General features: G+C 50.2%; 1 protein-coding gene across 7 annotated transcripts in view; it reads right to left on the reverse strand.

The window, feature by feature from the left end:
• Positions 1 to 18,021, reverse strand: part of pico (ras-associated and pleckstrin homology domains-containing protein pico) — a 264,155-nt gene that overhangs the window by 143,587 nt on the left and 102,547 nt on the right. For 4 of the 7 annotated variants that reach the window (XM_075679549.1, XM_075679550.1, XM_075679547.1 and 1 more), the window contains exon 2: positions 15,555 to 15,638. The exons of 2 other annotated variants lie outside the window; for them this stretch is intronic. In XM_075679549.1, the coding sequence (XP_075535664.1) occupies positions 15,555 to 15,577 (23 nt within the window). In that variant the 5' untranslated portion in view covers positions 15,578 to 15,638. Of the gene's footprint in view, positions 1 to 15,554; positions 15,639 to 18,021 lie in introns of those variants that run through there. One more of the 7 variants, XM_075679554.1, reaches the window with a different exon arrangement.

Raw genomic sequence — 18,021 nt, forward strand, 5'->3', positions numbered from 1 at the left:
GTGCTCGGTTACAGATATATTTGTTCTATATAGCGCATGGTCCAAGCATGCGGCATCAGCGGTTATATATTTATAAACGTTGTGCGGCGCTAGCCCGTTTAACTTGTTTTTTAGAGAAATAAGATGATAACCGAATTTTTTTTTTCGGTTGTGTTCGTTCAGTTCTCTACGACGTACTGACACGTATTACGGAAATTTTGCGCTCAAAAATAGCCATCGCATTCTTTTTATGCGAACCCTCTCATTTACTATGCCTGTATACAGGCCAAAAAGGCAATGCCGAAGCACACAGCTTATGTATGTATCGTGCTGGCTCACCAACCGCAATCATCGCTGTGTTGAGCAGCGCCATGGGCCTCATGCAGCAAGGCTAGCGTAGACATATGGTAATTTCAAACACACTAGACTTGAAATGTGTGAGAACGATGCCAGTGTATCACAAATATTTGATAGCGCCTGCCGCTCAGATGTTTCGTGGTTGCCTTAGGTTGGCCGTGCACGAGCATGCGCTCGTATGTTTTATGTTTTACTCCCTACGCTAATCGATCAGACAGTCAGCTGATTTACCATTTAATGCTGGTAATACAGAGACGCCGGTTTTCTTTGTTGAATTAAAATCAATATTAGCAAAATAGTAAACAACTCATACACGCACCGCGACTGATAATGCGCGTACACCGTGGCTGATTATGCACGTCACATTTTTGCGCCCCCAAGACATATTTCCGCCTACAGTAGTTGCTGATGCACCGAAAGGCTTCCCTGACGACCTTATATGAACGAACATGGCGTAAATTTCCCAAAGATCTAAAACATCTCGAAATCGTTCCGCAGCACGCGACAGCAATAATTTCTAGCAGCGCCGCACCGGATCGCCCAAGCCAGAGAGGAGGAAAGGCTCTCCGCGCGCCCTATCCTCCTCGCCCGATGAAACGGTCTATAATCGCCAGTTTAGGCTCGGCAGTCGGACGGGGAGGCCGCGCTTGGTTCGTTCTACCGGAGAGCAGGCTGATCCGAAGGCAGCAGGAGCGGGCCGCGACTCGTGCGTTCGTCCGAACAACAAGCGGTGTCTCATGAACGCCGCCGGGGGGAACTCGCTCGAGAAAGGGCTCGTCGTCGACGTGTGCCGACCTAACGGAGCGCGAAGCCGAGGGCATTTCGACGAAGAGCCGCGGATCACGAGATTCGCTTGCGCCACTCTTCGCAGTAGTGGGAAGGTGGTCAATTTCTTTATATATATATATATCCTTGGCACAAGTGGCGTGAAACACTCTGTATAAGGACGCAACAATATGCACTGACAACTGTGATGTTAGCAGAATGCGTACCACGATGCCCAGCGCTGAAGTGCGCTTTAGTGGCCACTGAAAATTTTGTTTGCAACAACCTCATTTTGAGGTCTAAGGGAGAAAAAGAACCAGGACGTGCACTCTATCGCAAGGTAATTCAAGGCACTGCATAAAAACAAGCCACCGTGTTTACAGCGCACTACACGGGCGAGACTGGGCGTGGCCGCGCCAGATCGATGCGGCCGCAGCGGCGGCGGTTGCAGACCCAGTGGCGGCGGCACGGGGCCCGCATTTCTACGGCGGAGACTTCGCCTGACGAAAGCACTGCGCGCGATTTCCGGTACGACGCGTCACAGTCACGTGACCTAACTACCGCAGCTGCCGGAGCATGCTCAAAGTTTCACCGGAAGTCTGCAGACCCTCCTGGCTGCCGTAGTCTGCTCTCGCCTACCTCTTGGGCGACTCTGCCTAAGCACTACGAAAGAGTTTTCTTTGTTCGTTTGTCCCTAGACGTGCCGGCATTGCGGAGTGGGGTGGAGTTTGTTCACGCTCGGACGCTCGCTGCCGGCGCGGTAAAATGGGTGAAGCAGCGGACACTGATTTGGCGACCGCTCTGCCGAACGTACTCTCTCGCACCTGCGGCACTCGTGCTAAGTCAGACGCGGCGAATCATAGCTTTCTCGTGCCTGACGGCGATGCAAATAACATCACGAATATTTATGTGGGAGCAGTAGCGCCCGTAGTGGAGCCCGAGCCGCATATATTGAAAATCTAGAAGGCAGAGTGCCTTAGCAATCGCGGTTGAACGCAAGTGACTGTAAGGCCGCCAGTGACGATGACTGACTCAGCGCCGCAGGCGCGAGAAAGTCTGTCCATATACCTTCAGAGGCAAAGTTCTCACTGAAGTTGCACAAGTCGCGGGGCGTGGTAGCGCTGAACTTAACGTCACAAGTTGGCGGCCGAACGTAATTATATTCAATCTTGTTTTTACTAGTAAATTGTAACATGTCTGGCGGCGCCTCCCGGAAACCAAAGTGGCAACGGGGACACCAAAGCTAGAACCCGGACTGCTTTGTGGGTTGGGGCTCGCCGAAGCCAGGGCAAGTGCACGTGCCAGGTGTGTATAAGATCGGCTGTCCGCTATCGCGGGCAGTCAATTTTTTATGCGAACACCCCCTGGCACGCTTCAGTCTCCGCGACCCCAAGCCACAGGCAGCCCTCCTTCCAGCTTCGATTCCCCCCGCTACCCCTTGGGTGCCCGTGGAGATCCTGCGCCGCCTGCTTTATTATAACCTCAGGTGCTCTCCTGAGGCCTCCGTTTGCCGGTTAGATGTGCCCTGCCGGAGCAGTGCTTGTAAAAAATCCAAGCGACCCACGACTTATACAGCACCAGTCAGAACCTTGCACCTTCAGACATGGCGATCACCAAATGAGGCGTCCGTGCCCACTGCCTCACGGCGCAGCAGCCAGCGGCGCTATGCCGGCATGTCTAGAGGACAAACGCATACAACACGCGCTCCTCCGTAGTCCCTAGGCAGAGTCATACATTCAAGGAGCAAAGGCCCCCCAGATTTTCTCGCTCACGCCCGCTCTTACTCGCGCCTGCGCACGAACGACTGGCGATCCCTCAAATGAATGTCTCGTCTGCTGACCGAGTGCAAAGCAAACGTCCCGTGTACTCGCGCGAAACTGAAAAATGCTAAACGCCTAATGATTTTTATCCTCAAATTTCTGTGCTGTCGATGTCCTTAGACAAATTAAATGTGCAGACAAACCGGAGCCAGCACGGAGGCCCAGGCACCTTCCTCGCTCGCTTGCTTGTGGCATCAGATAAACACCGCCGATTTCACGAGCTGGCCAGATGCGCGTAAGAACAAGAACTCGTGAACTAGCACGATCAACGACCGTCGAGTGATCGCCGTTCGCGCGAAGCACTGCGTTTTTTTTTTTTAAATTATGGGGACTTTAAGTTGGGACACCCGATACAATATCCCAGACGTTTCAGACGTCCATCGCGCGCGCTCAAAGCCGCTATCATGCCGAGTGAAGCAAATCGGCACGAAAGCAAGCAAAATCGCGCCACATGGCCGTTGGTGCAGAGAGAGCACGCTAATTAAAGAGAGCCAAGCTAATTAAAAGCGGGCTAGGAAATTGCGACTACACGAGCGCGGCTGAAACACGAGCGCCCGATCACGGCGTGCACCTCGCGTATGTTACGGGACGGACGGCGCACGCATTTTATCGCAACACGTGCGTAAAAAGAGACCCGTGAAACATTCTGCCTATCTTACGTGCTAAAACACCGACACGCTTACGAGCACTGCGGCGTTCGATCGCCCGAGCAGGCCCTTTGGTGTACGCACAGCTGGAGCATTCACGCATTTCGCCCCGCGGCAAGGACCGACCCGACTGGACGGCGGCAGCAGCAGCTGCACACAAAGTTACAGAGACGGGTTTCTCGGAAATAAGACTTCCGAGTCGATTCTTCCTGGTCCCGGATCTTCTCTTGACCTTGCAGGCTTCCACAAAACTAATTTGTCATATACACCACAATCCTATATCGTCATTTGGGTGTGTACATACGGGTCTTCGCACTGAGTCACATATGATAAACAAATGCCATACCGAGCAGACGGTTTTTCTTTTCGATAGAGAAATGCTCAAACTTAGCAACACAAGTACGCACGAACACCGAAGCTGTGACGATCTTTGGCTGTAACCGTCGAGAAACGGCAAAGTCACACGCACGCCTTCGCTCCCTACGGAAGGCCCAACTCACCCGTTTAATCTACGCACACGCATACATGCTCTCCTGCGAAGCTCAGGGATTTCAAAAATTGGGAGTACGGAAGCCAATTAGGACGATCGCTGCATTAGTTTTCACAATAACATGAAAAGGCGCACTTCTCCGTGTCTATATATGACGCCATACTCGGAATCTATCTTTTCGTACCATTTGCTGCCGCGAATATCGAGTAACTTGGACGAGTGAGCGTTTCATCGCGCAGCCAACAACTTGCTGCATTTCATATCGCCGACGCCGCTGCAAGGCAACGGCGTCCTCTTGCACGTCTCGAAGGCCCTCCGACGCTTTCTTGCGCCGTGTCCCAACTCGGTCCGTAGCAGCGTTCTTTGCCGCAGATGTGGGGTTCTTTTCGCGACGCATCCAGTGTAGGTTGTCGCGAAACACCGCTAACCAAGGTTTCAAAAAATTGGGGCACAAACTGGCCACTGCGTAATTGTCACACAGTGCGTGCCATTATTTGGAATCGTTACTCGTGAATATTTGAAGAGGTAGCTTAGCGCAAATAAAACCACGGACACAAGGAAGACAGACAAGGACAAGCGCTACTCACAACTTCATGCGCGACCGCCTTTGATGTGCATGTACCGGCCTCACTTCTGCTTGGTAGGCGCATGCGTGACAAGAGGATATATATATTTATGCACCATCCTTCCTTCCATTAAACAGTTGTGAGTAGCGCTTGTCCTTGTCTGTCTTCCTTGTGTCCGTGGTTTTATTTGCGCTAAGCTACCTCTTCAAATATGGACGACCAACTAGCCCAACAGTCAACTCTTCTAGTTACTCGTGAAGACTGCACTCGATTACCCTCGAAACCAAGACTCGTATTTTAAGAGGTAAGCAACGCCAAAGAATACCTATGCATGGCTTTTGCGCTTGTTCACATGTACACGGCGTATCTAATACTCGTTTTCCAAGCTTAAAATGAATCAGTTGCTATTCAAAAAGTACTTATATAAAACAATGCATTTATCGCAACCATTACAAACCTGGGGCGAGAATACGGTCGAGGCAGGAAGGCACAAAAATGCTTCATTCATTGTTTTAAATAAGTACTCTTGGTTTTAAATAGCATAAAATTTATATTTTTGGGTTTTGTGTTTTCACAATTACAAAGCACGCATTCCACAGCTTGCGCATGCAGTGAGCACTGGTGGACAGCAATCAATCGACGGTGCTACACAACGCTCGAACACCGTCGCTAGACGCTCGGCTATCTCACTGCTGACAATGATCGTTGACGCTAAGTTGACGGCGACAAATGTTTGCGTTGAAGGCTTCTCCTGCAAATATTTTCTGTTGAGATACTCGTAGGTTTGTTTCATGCGCGCACAATTTTCTGATTTCTCCTGAGAATGGTTTTGCTCCCTCACTTCACCCCGTCCGACGAAAAATGCAGCGACACAGTACACGAACACACCCGCCGCTAACAGTAGCCACCAGTCTTTTCTCGTCGTAACTTCACTCGGGAGCGAAATAAAACAACATGGTACAAACACGCAGGATGTGTGTTCGTAGCGGTCGCCGCGGGGTCCAGTTTTCAGGCAAAGCGTAGCGCAGCGCCAGCGATGCTCGCTGCAATGTTCCTTCGCCGGAGCACGGCTCAGAATAAACGCACGCGGCACAAATGCCGCACCGTAAGCTCGTGGTAATATTTCCGGCATGATAGACCACCACAAACAGCTCTGGAATTCACTCTGACGAGGGGCCCACAGCTGACGCGACCTCGCCCAGCTCGAAGCGCGGGCGGCCATCTTCTCTGTTGGCGGGCTCACCAGCCGTCCGGCTGATGACGTTAGTCCAGAGTGCGCGCCCATTGGTGGGTGCTCGTGTGCCTCCGCCTCGGAGGAGCAAACGAGCGCGCTTTCGTTTTAAAGTTGTACGTAGACGGGGCAAGTGGAGAGGTTGACGGTGAAGCTCGCCTCCCAAAATCATATGGATTCGCGGCACTGAGTCTCGGCTAATAATGAACCAATTTGAAAAATTGTTGCGGTCACGAGAGGACATGCAGCAACAACCAAAATTTTCTATGTGGCCTCGTGAGGGCGCCTACCTTTTAACGGTCCCGTGTCGCAGAAAATCAGATGTCGGTGACGGTGGAAATTCCGTATATATTTAGGTATATGTATATCCCACGCCTTGCCTTATACATGCGTATATGCGGGTTATACTGCCAGACGATGCTACCACTAAAGTTGCTCATACCTTGTCTTGCATTTTTGACAAAGTTATTCATCGGAATGTTGAGAATGACAGCCCACAAACAAACGTCATGAAACAAGACCCCGACAGCGCATGCCTTTTATGTTAAATATGCTCAGACTTACGTATTAAAAGTACGAAATGACAAAACCTAAAAATTATATAATTTTTTGGCGCCGCTGTGCACTACCTCCGGGACCGACCCACGCAAGAGGCCGATTTTCTACCAGAAAGCTCGCCTTCGTGCTGTTACGTTTCGCCTACGACGCGCGGTAAAGCCGGCGCGGATGCAACGAACGCCGGGGCTTCGTTCAAAGCGGCAGACATTTTTGGCCCGTTCGGCGCCGCCGCTACGCCTCCCTGCCAAGCGCGTCCAGGCATGTTCCAATGCCACGTGTCTTCATGTGCGTGTGTGTGTGTATGTGCATGTTGGTGCCCACGCTTGTCGAAGCGCGGCAGCCGGGGAGAGGAGCTCCCCCAACTGTGAAGCGAGGGGGTCTGACCGGCGCCGGCACGACGTATGCGCCACCTTCTCTTCCCATTGTGCCCAAGCGGCACAGTCACGTGCTCGTCTATAGAGGGGTTCCTTCTTGCCCTCAACTGCGAGAGTATAAAAGCAGCTGCCCCCGGACGCCAAGAAGGGCTCCGATTTCTTCTGTTGAGTAACGTGCACTCCCGTCTCTCTACTTCGGTCGACCTGACCGCCAACTCTTTGCGATGTTAGAATAAACAAGTTGTTTTGTTGTTACCAGTCGACTCATGCTTTTGCCGGGACCTTCGGATGCTTCCAGTTGTACCCCAGGCCGCCAGGCCAACGCTACCCTTGGGGCTTGCGACCCAGGTGCAACAACGGGCGTCAGCGCCGAGTTCCCAACAACTCGTGCCAGCGGTGCGATTACAACAGTGCGTAGCGTTCGCCGCCAGCGTTTTGCGGATACATTACGAATACATGGTGGAGCTAAAATGAGGAGGAGGCCTGACGGACACAACATTGATGGTCACCATAACAGAATGGATGGACGACCTGCTGAAAGGACAAAGCACACCAAGTTTTTAGCACTTGTCCTAGAGTAAAGCGCTACAATGGCTAGTATGCCCTCATGGGGATGGTAGACCGAAGTGCTTCTCACTGCTAATACTGGACTGATAATAAGAAAATACTCCGTTCGCAGACACCACGCTACACTGAAATTAGCAAAACAATATCAGTTTAAAAACTGACACTGTCAATTATCTGGTGTCCTTGTGTGTGTGGAGGGCATAAAGGTCCTGGCAATGAAATGGTAGTATCTTTGTTTTTGCTGCAGTTGCACACAAACGAAATTCGTTGAAGTGATCGGACAGCGATCTACCAGCGGAGAAGACCAACCCGCAAATTAAAAATAATTGCTGGTTTCAGATCTTCCAATGTACTTTGCGCTTAGCTACTATCTGCAATATTTTTTTTTCTTTTTGTGCTCTTATGAAGAGGAAAACTCCACATTAGTATAATATCAACAACACTACACAGTACTGGGGCAAACGCCGTAGTACTACAATACTACACAGTAGTATTGGGGCAACACGTTTGAGCAAAATGATTAGGTTTTTGGTCAAAGCACTGTGACAGGCGGGAAGAAATCGTTGTCATGCCCGGTCGAAACAATACCATCTGAAATCTTATTTACTTATACATATTTATTGAAAAATCACTATCACCCTTTATACATTTGCTTCGTATGAGTTATATACTAGCTTGCCTCGTCAATCTCAAAAATGTATTCTCATTGCGGGAGAAGGCTTTCGTGAAAAACTACGCAACATAACAGTAAAACATCCCGCAAGGTTCCTATCCAGATGATTGACGAAATTGTGCACTGAGAACGTGTCGACTAGCGTGCGATTGAAAGTTGAATTATGATCGTTGTAAGCTTGTGTTGCGTCTAGCACGAGCGAGTAGTGTTAGCGATGACATATTGGCGTGAAAACGGTCAGCTCGGTCTGCGATTTGTTCTTGTGGATCTCCCCATTGAACGTCGCAGTCGTCACGATGAGAGCACTGCTGTGACATTATTAGCCCAGTGGGCTGGGAAGGCTCGAGTGGTAGCTCACCTTGAGGGGTATTGGGCAACAATGATTAATATACGTACTTTGCCATGATAAAAATATGCAGAACACCACTGGTGTTGTCTAACTATTCGTAAACAGGCCCCCAAATTTCAATTGGCCCACCCCAAACATTAAGTAGGCCCACCCCCAAATTTCAAGTTGGCACACCCTCAAATTTAGATCGGCCCACCCTCAAATTTAAAGTCGGTCACACCCGATTTTCTTTCCGCCCAGCCTTAAACTTCAAGTTGGCCCAATCCCAAATTTCAATTGGGCCACCCCTAATTTTCAAGTTGGTACACGCACGTATTTCCATAAATCGTCCTCCAAATTTCGAGTCGAGGCACCCTAAAATTTAGGTTGGCCCACCCCCATATCGCCCCCAAATTCAGATTGGCCGACCTCGAGATCGCCCCCACATTTAGTAGCACCAACCCCATATCATCCCCAAATACAGATTGGCCCGCCTCCACAACACCACCAAATTTAGGTTAGCCCTCCAATACCACCTGCAAATAGAAGTTGTCCCAGCCCCATATCCGCCCCAAACTAATGCTGGCCCACACCTCGATCACCTCAAATTTAGGATGGCCCACCGCAAATCAGCCACCAATTAAGATTAGTCCACCCATATATCACCCCCCAATTCAGCTTGGCCCAGCCGCACATCCCCCCATGGTTAGGTTAGCCCGTCCCCATGTCACCCCCAAATTTAGGTTGGCCCACCCCCATATCATTCCCAAATCCAGGTTGCCCCATCCCCATATCAGTCCCAAACTTAGCCTGGCTCTCCCCTCTATCACCTAAAATTTAGGATGGCCCACCGCGAATCACTCCCACATTTAGGTTAGCTCATCCCCATATCACCCCCGATTCAGCTTCGCCCAGCCCCATACCACCCCCGTGGTTAGGATGGCCCACCCCCCATATCCCCCCCAAATTTAGGTTCTCCCACCCCCGAATTATCTCCAAATCCAGGCTGGCCCATCCCCCATATTCCCCCAAACTCAGACTTACCCACTCCTACATCACCTCAAATTTAGGTTGGGCCACTCCCATATCAGCCTAAAATTCAGCTTGGCTCATTACCATTTCACCCAAAATTTAGGTTGGGCCACTTCCATATCACTACCAAATTCAACTTGGCCCATCCCTGTATCACGCCCAAATTTATGCTGATGCCACCTCCAATTTCATGTTGGCCACCCCAACCCTTTTTATAAAGACATATGTATTCATGTGGGAAATGCGTCAAGTTTTTTGGCGTTACAGACACGATTTTGCTACCAAATTGCTGGGGTACTCGCCAAAGAATGCTGTGCATTAAAAGCAACTGCACCGAACGAACGACGCCATATGTTGATCCTAAATACTGACGGCTAGCCAAGCTGGCTTCTCTGTAGAACGACCAAGGAGACACAGCACGGGACATTTATTCAAATGTTATTTTTTTTTTAACGGCCACACGTACGGATTCATATTACTTGGTTGTAGGGAACACATTAACAGTAGCTATTAATCCACACACTACACATTTTCTCCTAGTTTATGCATTTCTTATTCGAATGAATCTTTAGAAATAATTAATGTTCGGGTAGCGAATCAGCTTAAAGGGACCCTGAAACGCTTTTGACAATTTTCTACAAACGTACTGAGTCGTTAGAGTAGGTCCTTCTGATCATTAATTGACACATCTAAGTGCTCTGCGTAAAACGTGTAATTTATTATAAGGTTTTAAAAATGCACATCGCTGCCGATTGCAGCGCACTGCTCGGCGGAATTTTAAGCCGCCCCTACCCATATGACCAAAATCACCCATATGACGTCAGTGGGGCGAGCTATCCGATTGGCTGACCAGGGCGCGTGATCGATAATTTTTCCAACTTTATGGTAAACAAATTATCTTCGTAATAGTTGGAATGTTAGTTAATTTGTTTTTATGAAAAGAAAGTAGCATAAAGAGAATGCACAAGAACAATTTTTCAGTACACTTAAGCACTTCCGGCACACAGCAAGTGTCGTCTGCTTGTGTTACAACGTACTCCATTTTGACGAGAGCTCCGCGGTCACAGTTGGTCTCAGTCTTTTCGCGAGCACTATGATTCGACTTTGTTGCCTTGTGGACTGCAAACGTAGCGACTGGCAATATGTCAAGCTGCGACATCGTGTCCCTCTGCAAGGCAGCGTACGAGCGAACTGGCTGCTGCGCATCGGACTACCGCTATCCGATCGGCGCCAGGATTTGCGCATTTGTGGCCGTCACTTTACACCGGCAGATTACTAACGCAACAGCGTTTCGCGAGTCCCGTATTAGGGCAAACGTAAGCTAAAGGGGACAGGGTCTGGCCGCTTGACTGTGCCGTAACGGGATGAGCCGAGATGAGCAGAAGGGCAAATGTGAATGGTCTGCACGGTGCAGCCACCTGGTGGCATAGAGCGCAACCATACACAGTAGCAGCAACGAAGCGTATTCTTCTTTGCTGCTGGTGCGTATTTTTCGCAGGAATGTAATCATCGATACGTTGTTTTTATAAATGTTTAAAATGTTTTACACTTGGTTAGAGCAATATATTAGCGCTTTCTTTGGCTGGTTAAGCGCTGCGCCAACAAGTGCCTGGACCGTGTAGACCGATCACGCCGCTCACGTACGTCTACGCCAAAGTTCCTTCATCAGCTTGAGTTTATGCCTCCATTGATTTGCCGAAATGACCAGCTTGCCTGTGGTTAACGGAATACCAGACACGTTCGGCGCTACGACAGAATGCTCGCAACTCACGCTGCTTCGATAGCTCTCGCTTGGGGTCGACAGCCAAGCGGCTAGCGGAGAGGTCTCGCGCGGGCGGGGGCGGGCTCCAAAACAACCGGAAGTGGACGATGTGACGTCGCATCGTGACGCAGGACCAGTGAAGGCGGTGCGTAGCCCCGCTGGCTCGGCGAACGAGTTGAGGAAGAAAAGCGTGGATGGGGAGGAGGGTAACTTCTAATCGCTTGTAGCTCCATTAATACGTAACGCTTCACTTAAATTGTGGTGCGAATGTTCTACTTAAGCTGTACCCTACGCGTCTACAAAATTTGTCCGAACCGTTTCAGGGGCCCTTTAAAGGGGTGGAGACATCAAAATTTTCCTTCATGCGTTTGTTGATTCAAACGTTGCGTCATGCTTCAGGGAGCACGATACACACAGCGGGATTCATATATATCCAATAAATAATTTAATAATAGCATTATTATACGGAGCGATTTCGGTTTCGGTTTCTGGGCTCCGGGGGATGCTATGACGTCACAGAGGAGGAAAGGCAACATGGCTTGGTCACGTGGCCCACAAAAAGAGTGACGTAAAACTATGCTGCGTCGTCTGCTCGCGCATACGCGTGCTCTGCCAGCTAGCAGAGGTCAACCACTGGCGATTCGAAGTGCATGTCGCGATTATTATAATTATTGCGAAGAGCGACAACAACGGTAACAAAATATTGCGGCTTGTGAGAGTCGGTGATTCATTCCGAATCGCCGTAAGCTTTAGCTTTGAAGTGAACCGGAAAAGGCCTAGCGACGATATCGGCGGCGCCGAACGATCAGAGGCGGTGAAGCTGCCGTCGATGCCAGAGTGACCACTCCTCGGTCGCTCATTGGCCGCTTCGCCGTACGGCTGCCGCACAAATTGGTCCCGGGCCCGTCCTCTCTACGGCAAGGTAATCTCGCCGTTCGCGAGCAAAACCGCCGTCGCACGGGGGCCCGCGAACGGCAAACGGCGTGCGGCGAGTTTCCGTGCCGGTAACGTGGACGGGCCGGTAACGTGGAACGGCCAAGCGAAGGAGAGTCCGCTCCGAGCTGCCGAACTACGCGACTATGCGAGAGAAGCAGACAACACGAATGCCGCATATCCTGGTCCCTTTCGGAGTCGGCCGGCTAGTGTTACACTCAACCGTGTAAAGGCCCGTCCGCAGGGCAACTCGCCGCACGCAGTTTGCCGTTCGCGGGCCGGCGTGCGGCGTTCGTGTTGTCCACTTCTCCTCTCTTGTGTCCGTGTCTGCACGCCTTACCCCTTCTTTGCATTAAGAAAGGATTTCTATATGCCTGTAGCTCGGTCGCAGTGGAGGCTATGCTCGGTTGCTCGGCTCAGCAGGCTCCGTAATCGGCATTTCATCGCTACTCATCATACGTCACGTTTTTGTGCTGGTGTGCTATGACGTCAATATTTTCGTTCCTCCTCTGTGACGTAGTAACTGCCGCGCTAGCGATGGGTCTCGACTACGAGAAGGGGTTTTAGTGACTCTTTGGAGCTCAATTAAAATTATTTTGAAATGTTTGCAGCGTCCAATACTTCGTTCTGGGTGTCCTTGCATACGGAAGCAGCCTACAACATGCTTTTTATAGCCTCAAAATTTGGTGTCCCAACCCCTTTAACCGACCCTTTGTTCTGCACGAATGTTGCATAGGAATATCACTGGCCACCGGGTGGCATTGTGGCCCAGGTGGACCTGATTCGCTCGGAGTGTGTGCCATTAAGGACAGGCGAAAGTCGAAGAAAACGGACCTTCCAGAAGAACGCAATAAGAATAACCATTTTGTTCTCCCAGGTTCCATGCTAAAAAGCACGAAAGTTTTTCTTTTTTTGTATAACACAAAGCTATGCGCAAGCTTCTAGTTATGATGTCCAATGAATAAAATCTTCATAAATGCGATGATTTTTAACAAATGAACACGACACTGCTATGTTTTAGGAAGGAAAAATAGAAAACATATTTCAAGAGAACCACTGGAAAACCAGAACCGAAAGCAAATCATGAGTTTTGTGTTTCTGCCATCTGGTGGGAGACTATAAAACTAAGTCCTATGCGGCTTCTAAAAAAAAAAACTGCGCCGCTGAAAAACCAGAACCGAAAGCAAATGTTGGGTTTTGTGTTACTGCCATCTAGTGAAAGACTACAAAACTAGGTCTTATGCGGCTTAAAAAAAGTGCGAAGCGGGAATCGAACCGCGGCCACCGCGAAGCGGGACTAAAGGTGCGCGCGATTCCACCACCGATCATGCTTATGGCCCTGCATAGTATTTGGAAATGTAGAATGGCGGTAAGGCACACCGATCTCGATGCAAGAGCGGCTCGCCAGTATTTTGAAGAAAGCATACGGAACTTTGTAGAGGAACAAAAGTTGCTGGAGTGCATCGCAGAGTGGTTGCCACGTGTGGAATTATTATTGGCGATAAGGGAGTTTTAGCACAAGCGCAGCCGCACAAGTTCTGCGGTCGTTTTTAACATATTGCGAGTGTGCCTTTTGATTATTTGTGAATGTGTCTTTTTATCCGGGCCAATGACCGGCAATAAAGAAAAAAAAAAGCGATTCCACCACTCCGCCACGGCTTCCGAGGCTTCGCCCAGTGGTACGCTTATTCTTTTATAGATACCACGTGAATTTTCACGACAAGGTTACAAAAACACGTTTGGGAACAGTGTTCCGCCATGTCTGGAGAGTCGAGATAGGCATCAATCGAAAGCTGAGTCTCCGGACTACATACACTGCACGGGGTATTACGATAGACGCAGCAGTTCAATCACAGGCACCGTTCTCGCCTCGAAAATCAAGTACAAATTTTCGTCGTTTCCATAGGCTTCCATTGCTAAATCTTTAACCGCTGTGGGAACAAAATTCTTGCGTTCCATAGTGATCACTGCATTTGGCTCGTGTGGATTGTCTTCCAGAACACGTCTGTCACCTGCCTTTTATGCGAAGCATATTAACGTAGGTTTCGGGCCTTCGCGCGACGCCCGGCGGTGGCCACCATTGACCCTGAAGTGGGGTCACGTGACATGACGTCACGTGATGACGTCACACAGGCTGCAGATGGGGCCTCATATCGCGCCGTCGGTCGCCTCCCGGCGGTGGCCACCATTGACCCTGAAGTGAGATCACATGATGTGACGTCACGTGAAGACGTCACACCGGCTGCAGATGGGGCCTCATATCGCGCCGTCGGACGTCGCCCGGCGGAGGCCTCCACGCTTCGGTTCGCGCCGTCGCGCGCGACGCGGCGGCGGCGCCACCATCGCTGCATCACGTGATATGTGACGTCACGGCAGGGATGAAGCGGCGCGCGCCCGCCGTCGCGTCAGTCTCTGTGCCCGCAACCGTGCCAGCGTCTTTGCGCTGGGCGTGTATGCGGTCAAGATGCCTCCAAACGCTAAGGATACGCTAAGGTTAAGCCCAGTGGATGCTTCGCATCCACTGGGCTTAACCTTGATAAGCCTCCAATTTTTTCGATAATCTACCTGCAGCTTTTGATATTCGCGAAAAACCCGCTCGTTCGATTGAAAACGCGCTAGCTTCGTGCCGGGATGGCTTGGGGCGCTAGTTGGTACGTGTCCACTAAAGCTGGATACGAGTTGCCTCGAAGCGTGAGAGGCATCGGGGATCTTTGAATGCTATCGCGTTCCACTGTGAAAGGCGAAGTTTAAGCGTGCTCCAATTTTATTTGCCATCATCTTGCGTTCGGTAAAAGGAAAGAAATGTCGTAGCTTTATTGTCTCGCATACTGTACCAGCTAACGCGTTGATGTCATTCGGCACAGTTGCGTCTTACAACGTCGACGAGTGCTCCAATCGTTTGAAGGCGCGCGCACGGCGGAGCGTCGCTCGACCCATTCACGAATGCGAAAAGGCCCGTACGCCGTAATACGCTGCTTGAAGCCACGCCAAGGGAGTTTTTCACAGGACGTCACCACACAGACACAGCCCTCACTGCGCTAGTATACCCAAGCATGGCGGCCACGATGACGCCAGCGCACTGTATTTTCACGCCCACATTGTTTTACTCTCAGATGGCGAGTATTTGTCACCGAACTAGCACTGTTCGACATCTTTTGAGCGAGCGCTGTCCGTGACACGCAGCAGCGAAGCAAGACCGCACCGCGGCAGTACAGTGGAATATCCGCCGGGGAGAAACGTGGCAAAAGCGCGGAACGAAGGGCGCTATCGACGGCGTGTTTACACGAGAGGCTTTCCTTCTTGCGCGTTCGCGGGTCTGCCGTTTCGGGTGGCGCAAGGCTCTTCTATCGCTTAATTAAGTGCAACAGTTGCGGTGCCCTTTCCACAATGGAGAAAACCGCTGCTCTTTCACGCCTACAAGATATGCTCGGCGTCAGAATCTACCGAGTGCTCGCAGGGAGCAGACACTCACTTGACGGGCTGCGAGCGAGGCATGCCTCAGCAGCAGAGGCGGCCGACCAACGTGGCCAGGCCGCGCCGCCAGGTTCGGGGCAGCCTGCAAATGGAAAGCGTTGGCGGTTGAGCGCATGCACACTCGATGCATCGCTGTGGCATGTCTCGCGCGTGCGATCACAGCCTGCTGCATGCACCAAATGACATTCCAAGATTGAACTGAACAATGTCCCTCTCTGGGGCGCCAATTCGTGGCACAATGTTAGGGACAAAACTTGAACCGGCCTTGGTGGCTATGGCGTTGCGCAAGTATAAACCCGAGGGATCGAATCCCGCCCACCGCACTTCGGTGGGGTGAAATGCAAAGGATGCCCGTGCAATGGCTGCACGTTGAAGACCGCCCCGGGTGGTCAAAAGTAATTCGGAGTCCCTCACTACGGCGTGCCTTCGTAGTCAAATCTTGGTTTTGGCAGGTGAAACCACAGAATATTCATTAACGCCTTTATTGTTGAGAAAAGCCACGGCGAAAACCATGAGGCCAGAGATAATAGTAGGATTATTCCATACCGATCTCGCGATAATATTCGCCCAGTTAATGTTGAACAACAGCAAGCCAAGTTCCGACGCAGTTATTTATCGCGTGCGTGCACTTGGCCAACGGCGAATGAAAAAAAAAAAAGAAAGATTATGCAGATCCAAAGCACATGTTGGAATCTATGTGAAGCGAACCTTTAGTAAGGCAGTTAATTAAGTGGTCTATAACCGACGGCCGATGCGTACATTCCTCTTTCATAACATGCGACGAGTAATCTCAAGAAATTATTTTTTATTTATCCACTACAAAGGTATCAAAAGTTATGGCCATGGGATTTTTATGTTTATGCACACACTGCATCGGTTGCAAGCCATGTGGAAATGCAGACTCAATCAAATCAGGCGCATGCACTGCCGTGCGAGACGCAGCGATGTACGAGCCATGCTGTGAAGAATGCTTAATTACGGCTGGTGCGTGCACAGAAAAGTACGACACGCATCGACCAACGTTGTGCGATTCTCTACCACTAATGTCGCAGTGAGGCACACCCATTCTGGAGGATTGGCCAACTACGCAGTGACACACAATTAGCGATTAATTCAAAGACGGAAACAACCGTGCAGATCCAACGCACATTATCGAATCTACGTGAAGCGGGTAAATAAATCCTTTAAAAAATAACAGCAATTATAGCAAAGATGACCTTGCAAGTCTTTTCCAAGATTTACGCGATAAACACCTCCCCTCGCCGACGAAAGCTCCCCACGTAAATTACACGAGATCTCCCAAACCGGATTACGGAGGTTGAGCCAACCTCAAAACAACGTCGGCATCGGGACCGGATCAGGTATCTAATAAAATGCTTCGCAACCTCGACAGGTTGCTGCACTCACAAAATACTTTAACGAACGGTTGAAGACGGGAACCCGCCTCAAGCAATGGCGAGACGCCAGGGTAATCTTTATTCCAAAACTAGGCAAACCCACTAACCCCGGTAGCTTACTCCCCATATCCCTTAAGTCATGCCGATGTAAATTGCTAGAAGACGTCATTGTCAGCCGACTAACGGCGTACGTGGAGGAGCCGGGGCTTTTTTCAGCCAAAATTAATCGTAAGCACTTATCTATCAGGATGTCATGCTCCAAATTTAGAAGGATATAATTAAGCAGAGTCCAGGTCTAGACAGCAAACCTGTGCTCGGACTTGACCTTCGCGGGACCTTCAATAACGTTAACCATGCAATAATATTGAGGGAACCTAATGGACTAGGCATCGGAGAGCGTGCTTGTAAGTATATCTCCAACTTTCTCACAGATTGGACCGCCACCATTCACACAGAGAACTCTTCAGCATTCAACCAGGGCAGCTTTGGAACGCCCCAAGGAGCGGTGCTATACCCCTTGCTCTTTTAACGTCGCGATGCTATGCGATGCTATGCGATGCGAGCGAAAATCCGGAGACCACTCAGCACATCCTAACGGAATGTGAGGGGATTGACCCAGCGAGACCAGTACGCAACGTACAACTTCCAGAAGCACTTCGATTTGAAGTAGACAGAAGTACCAACCGGTCAGCAGTCGAGATAAGCAAAAGACATTTATAGTATCAGTGGAAAAAAAATAAAGAGGCGAGAGATTGATGCCACCGGGTCCGTTACAGGCATATGTAGTGATACAAGGGAGATGCAGAAGTTCTGGAGGAAGGAAAAAAAATAAAGTTGTATACAAAAACTTCACAATAAAAAGGGTGTATAGCACATTTAAGTAAGCAAAGCACGCTAGGTGACTGTTTATCGGCACTTCGTTTCAAAGGGGATGCCAATATCATCACCATCATGCTCACGCGCCCCACTGGATTTCTTGCAGCACCACCAGATGGCCTCGCATCCACGCCTCCCAGCCGGCGACGGCACGGCAGCGTTTCATAGTTTGTGCGCATGGCTCGTGCTGTG

This window comes from Dermacentor variabilis, chromosome 2, assembly GCF_050947875.1.
Source record: "Dermacentor variabilis isolate Ectoservices chromosome 2, ASM5094787v1, whole genome shotgun sequence".
Classification (NCBI taxonomy): domain Eukaryota; kingdom Metazoa; phylum Arthropoda; class Arachnida; order Ixodida; family Ixodidae; genus Dermacentor; species Dermacentor variabilis.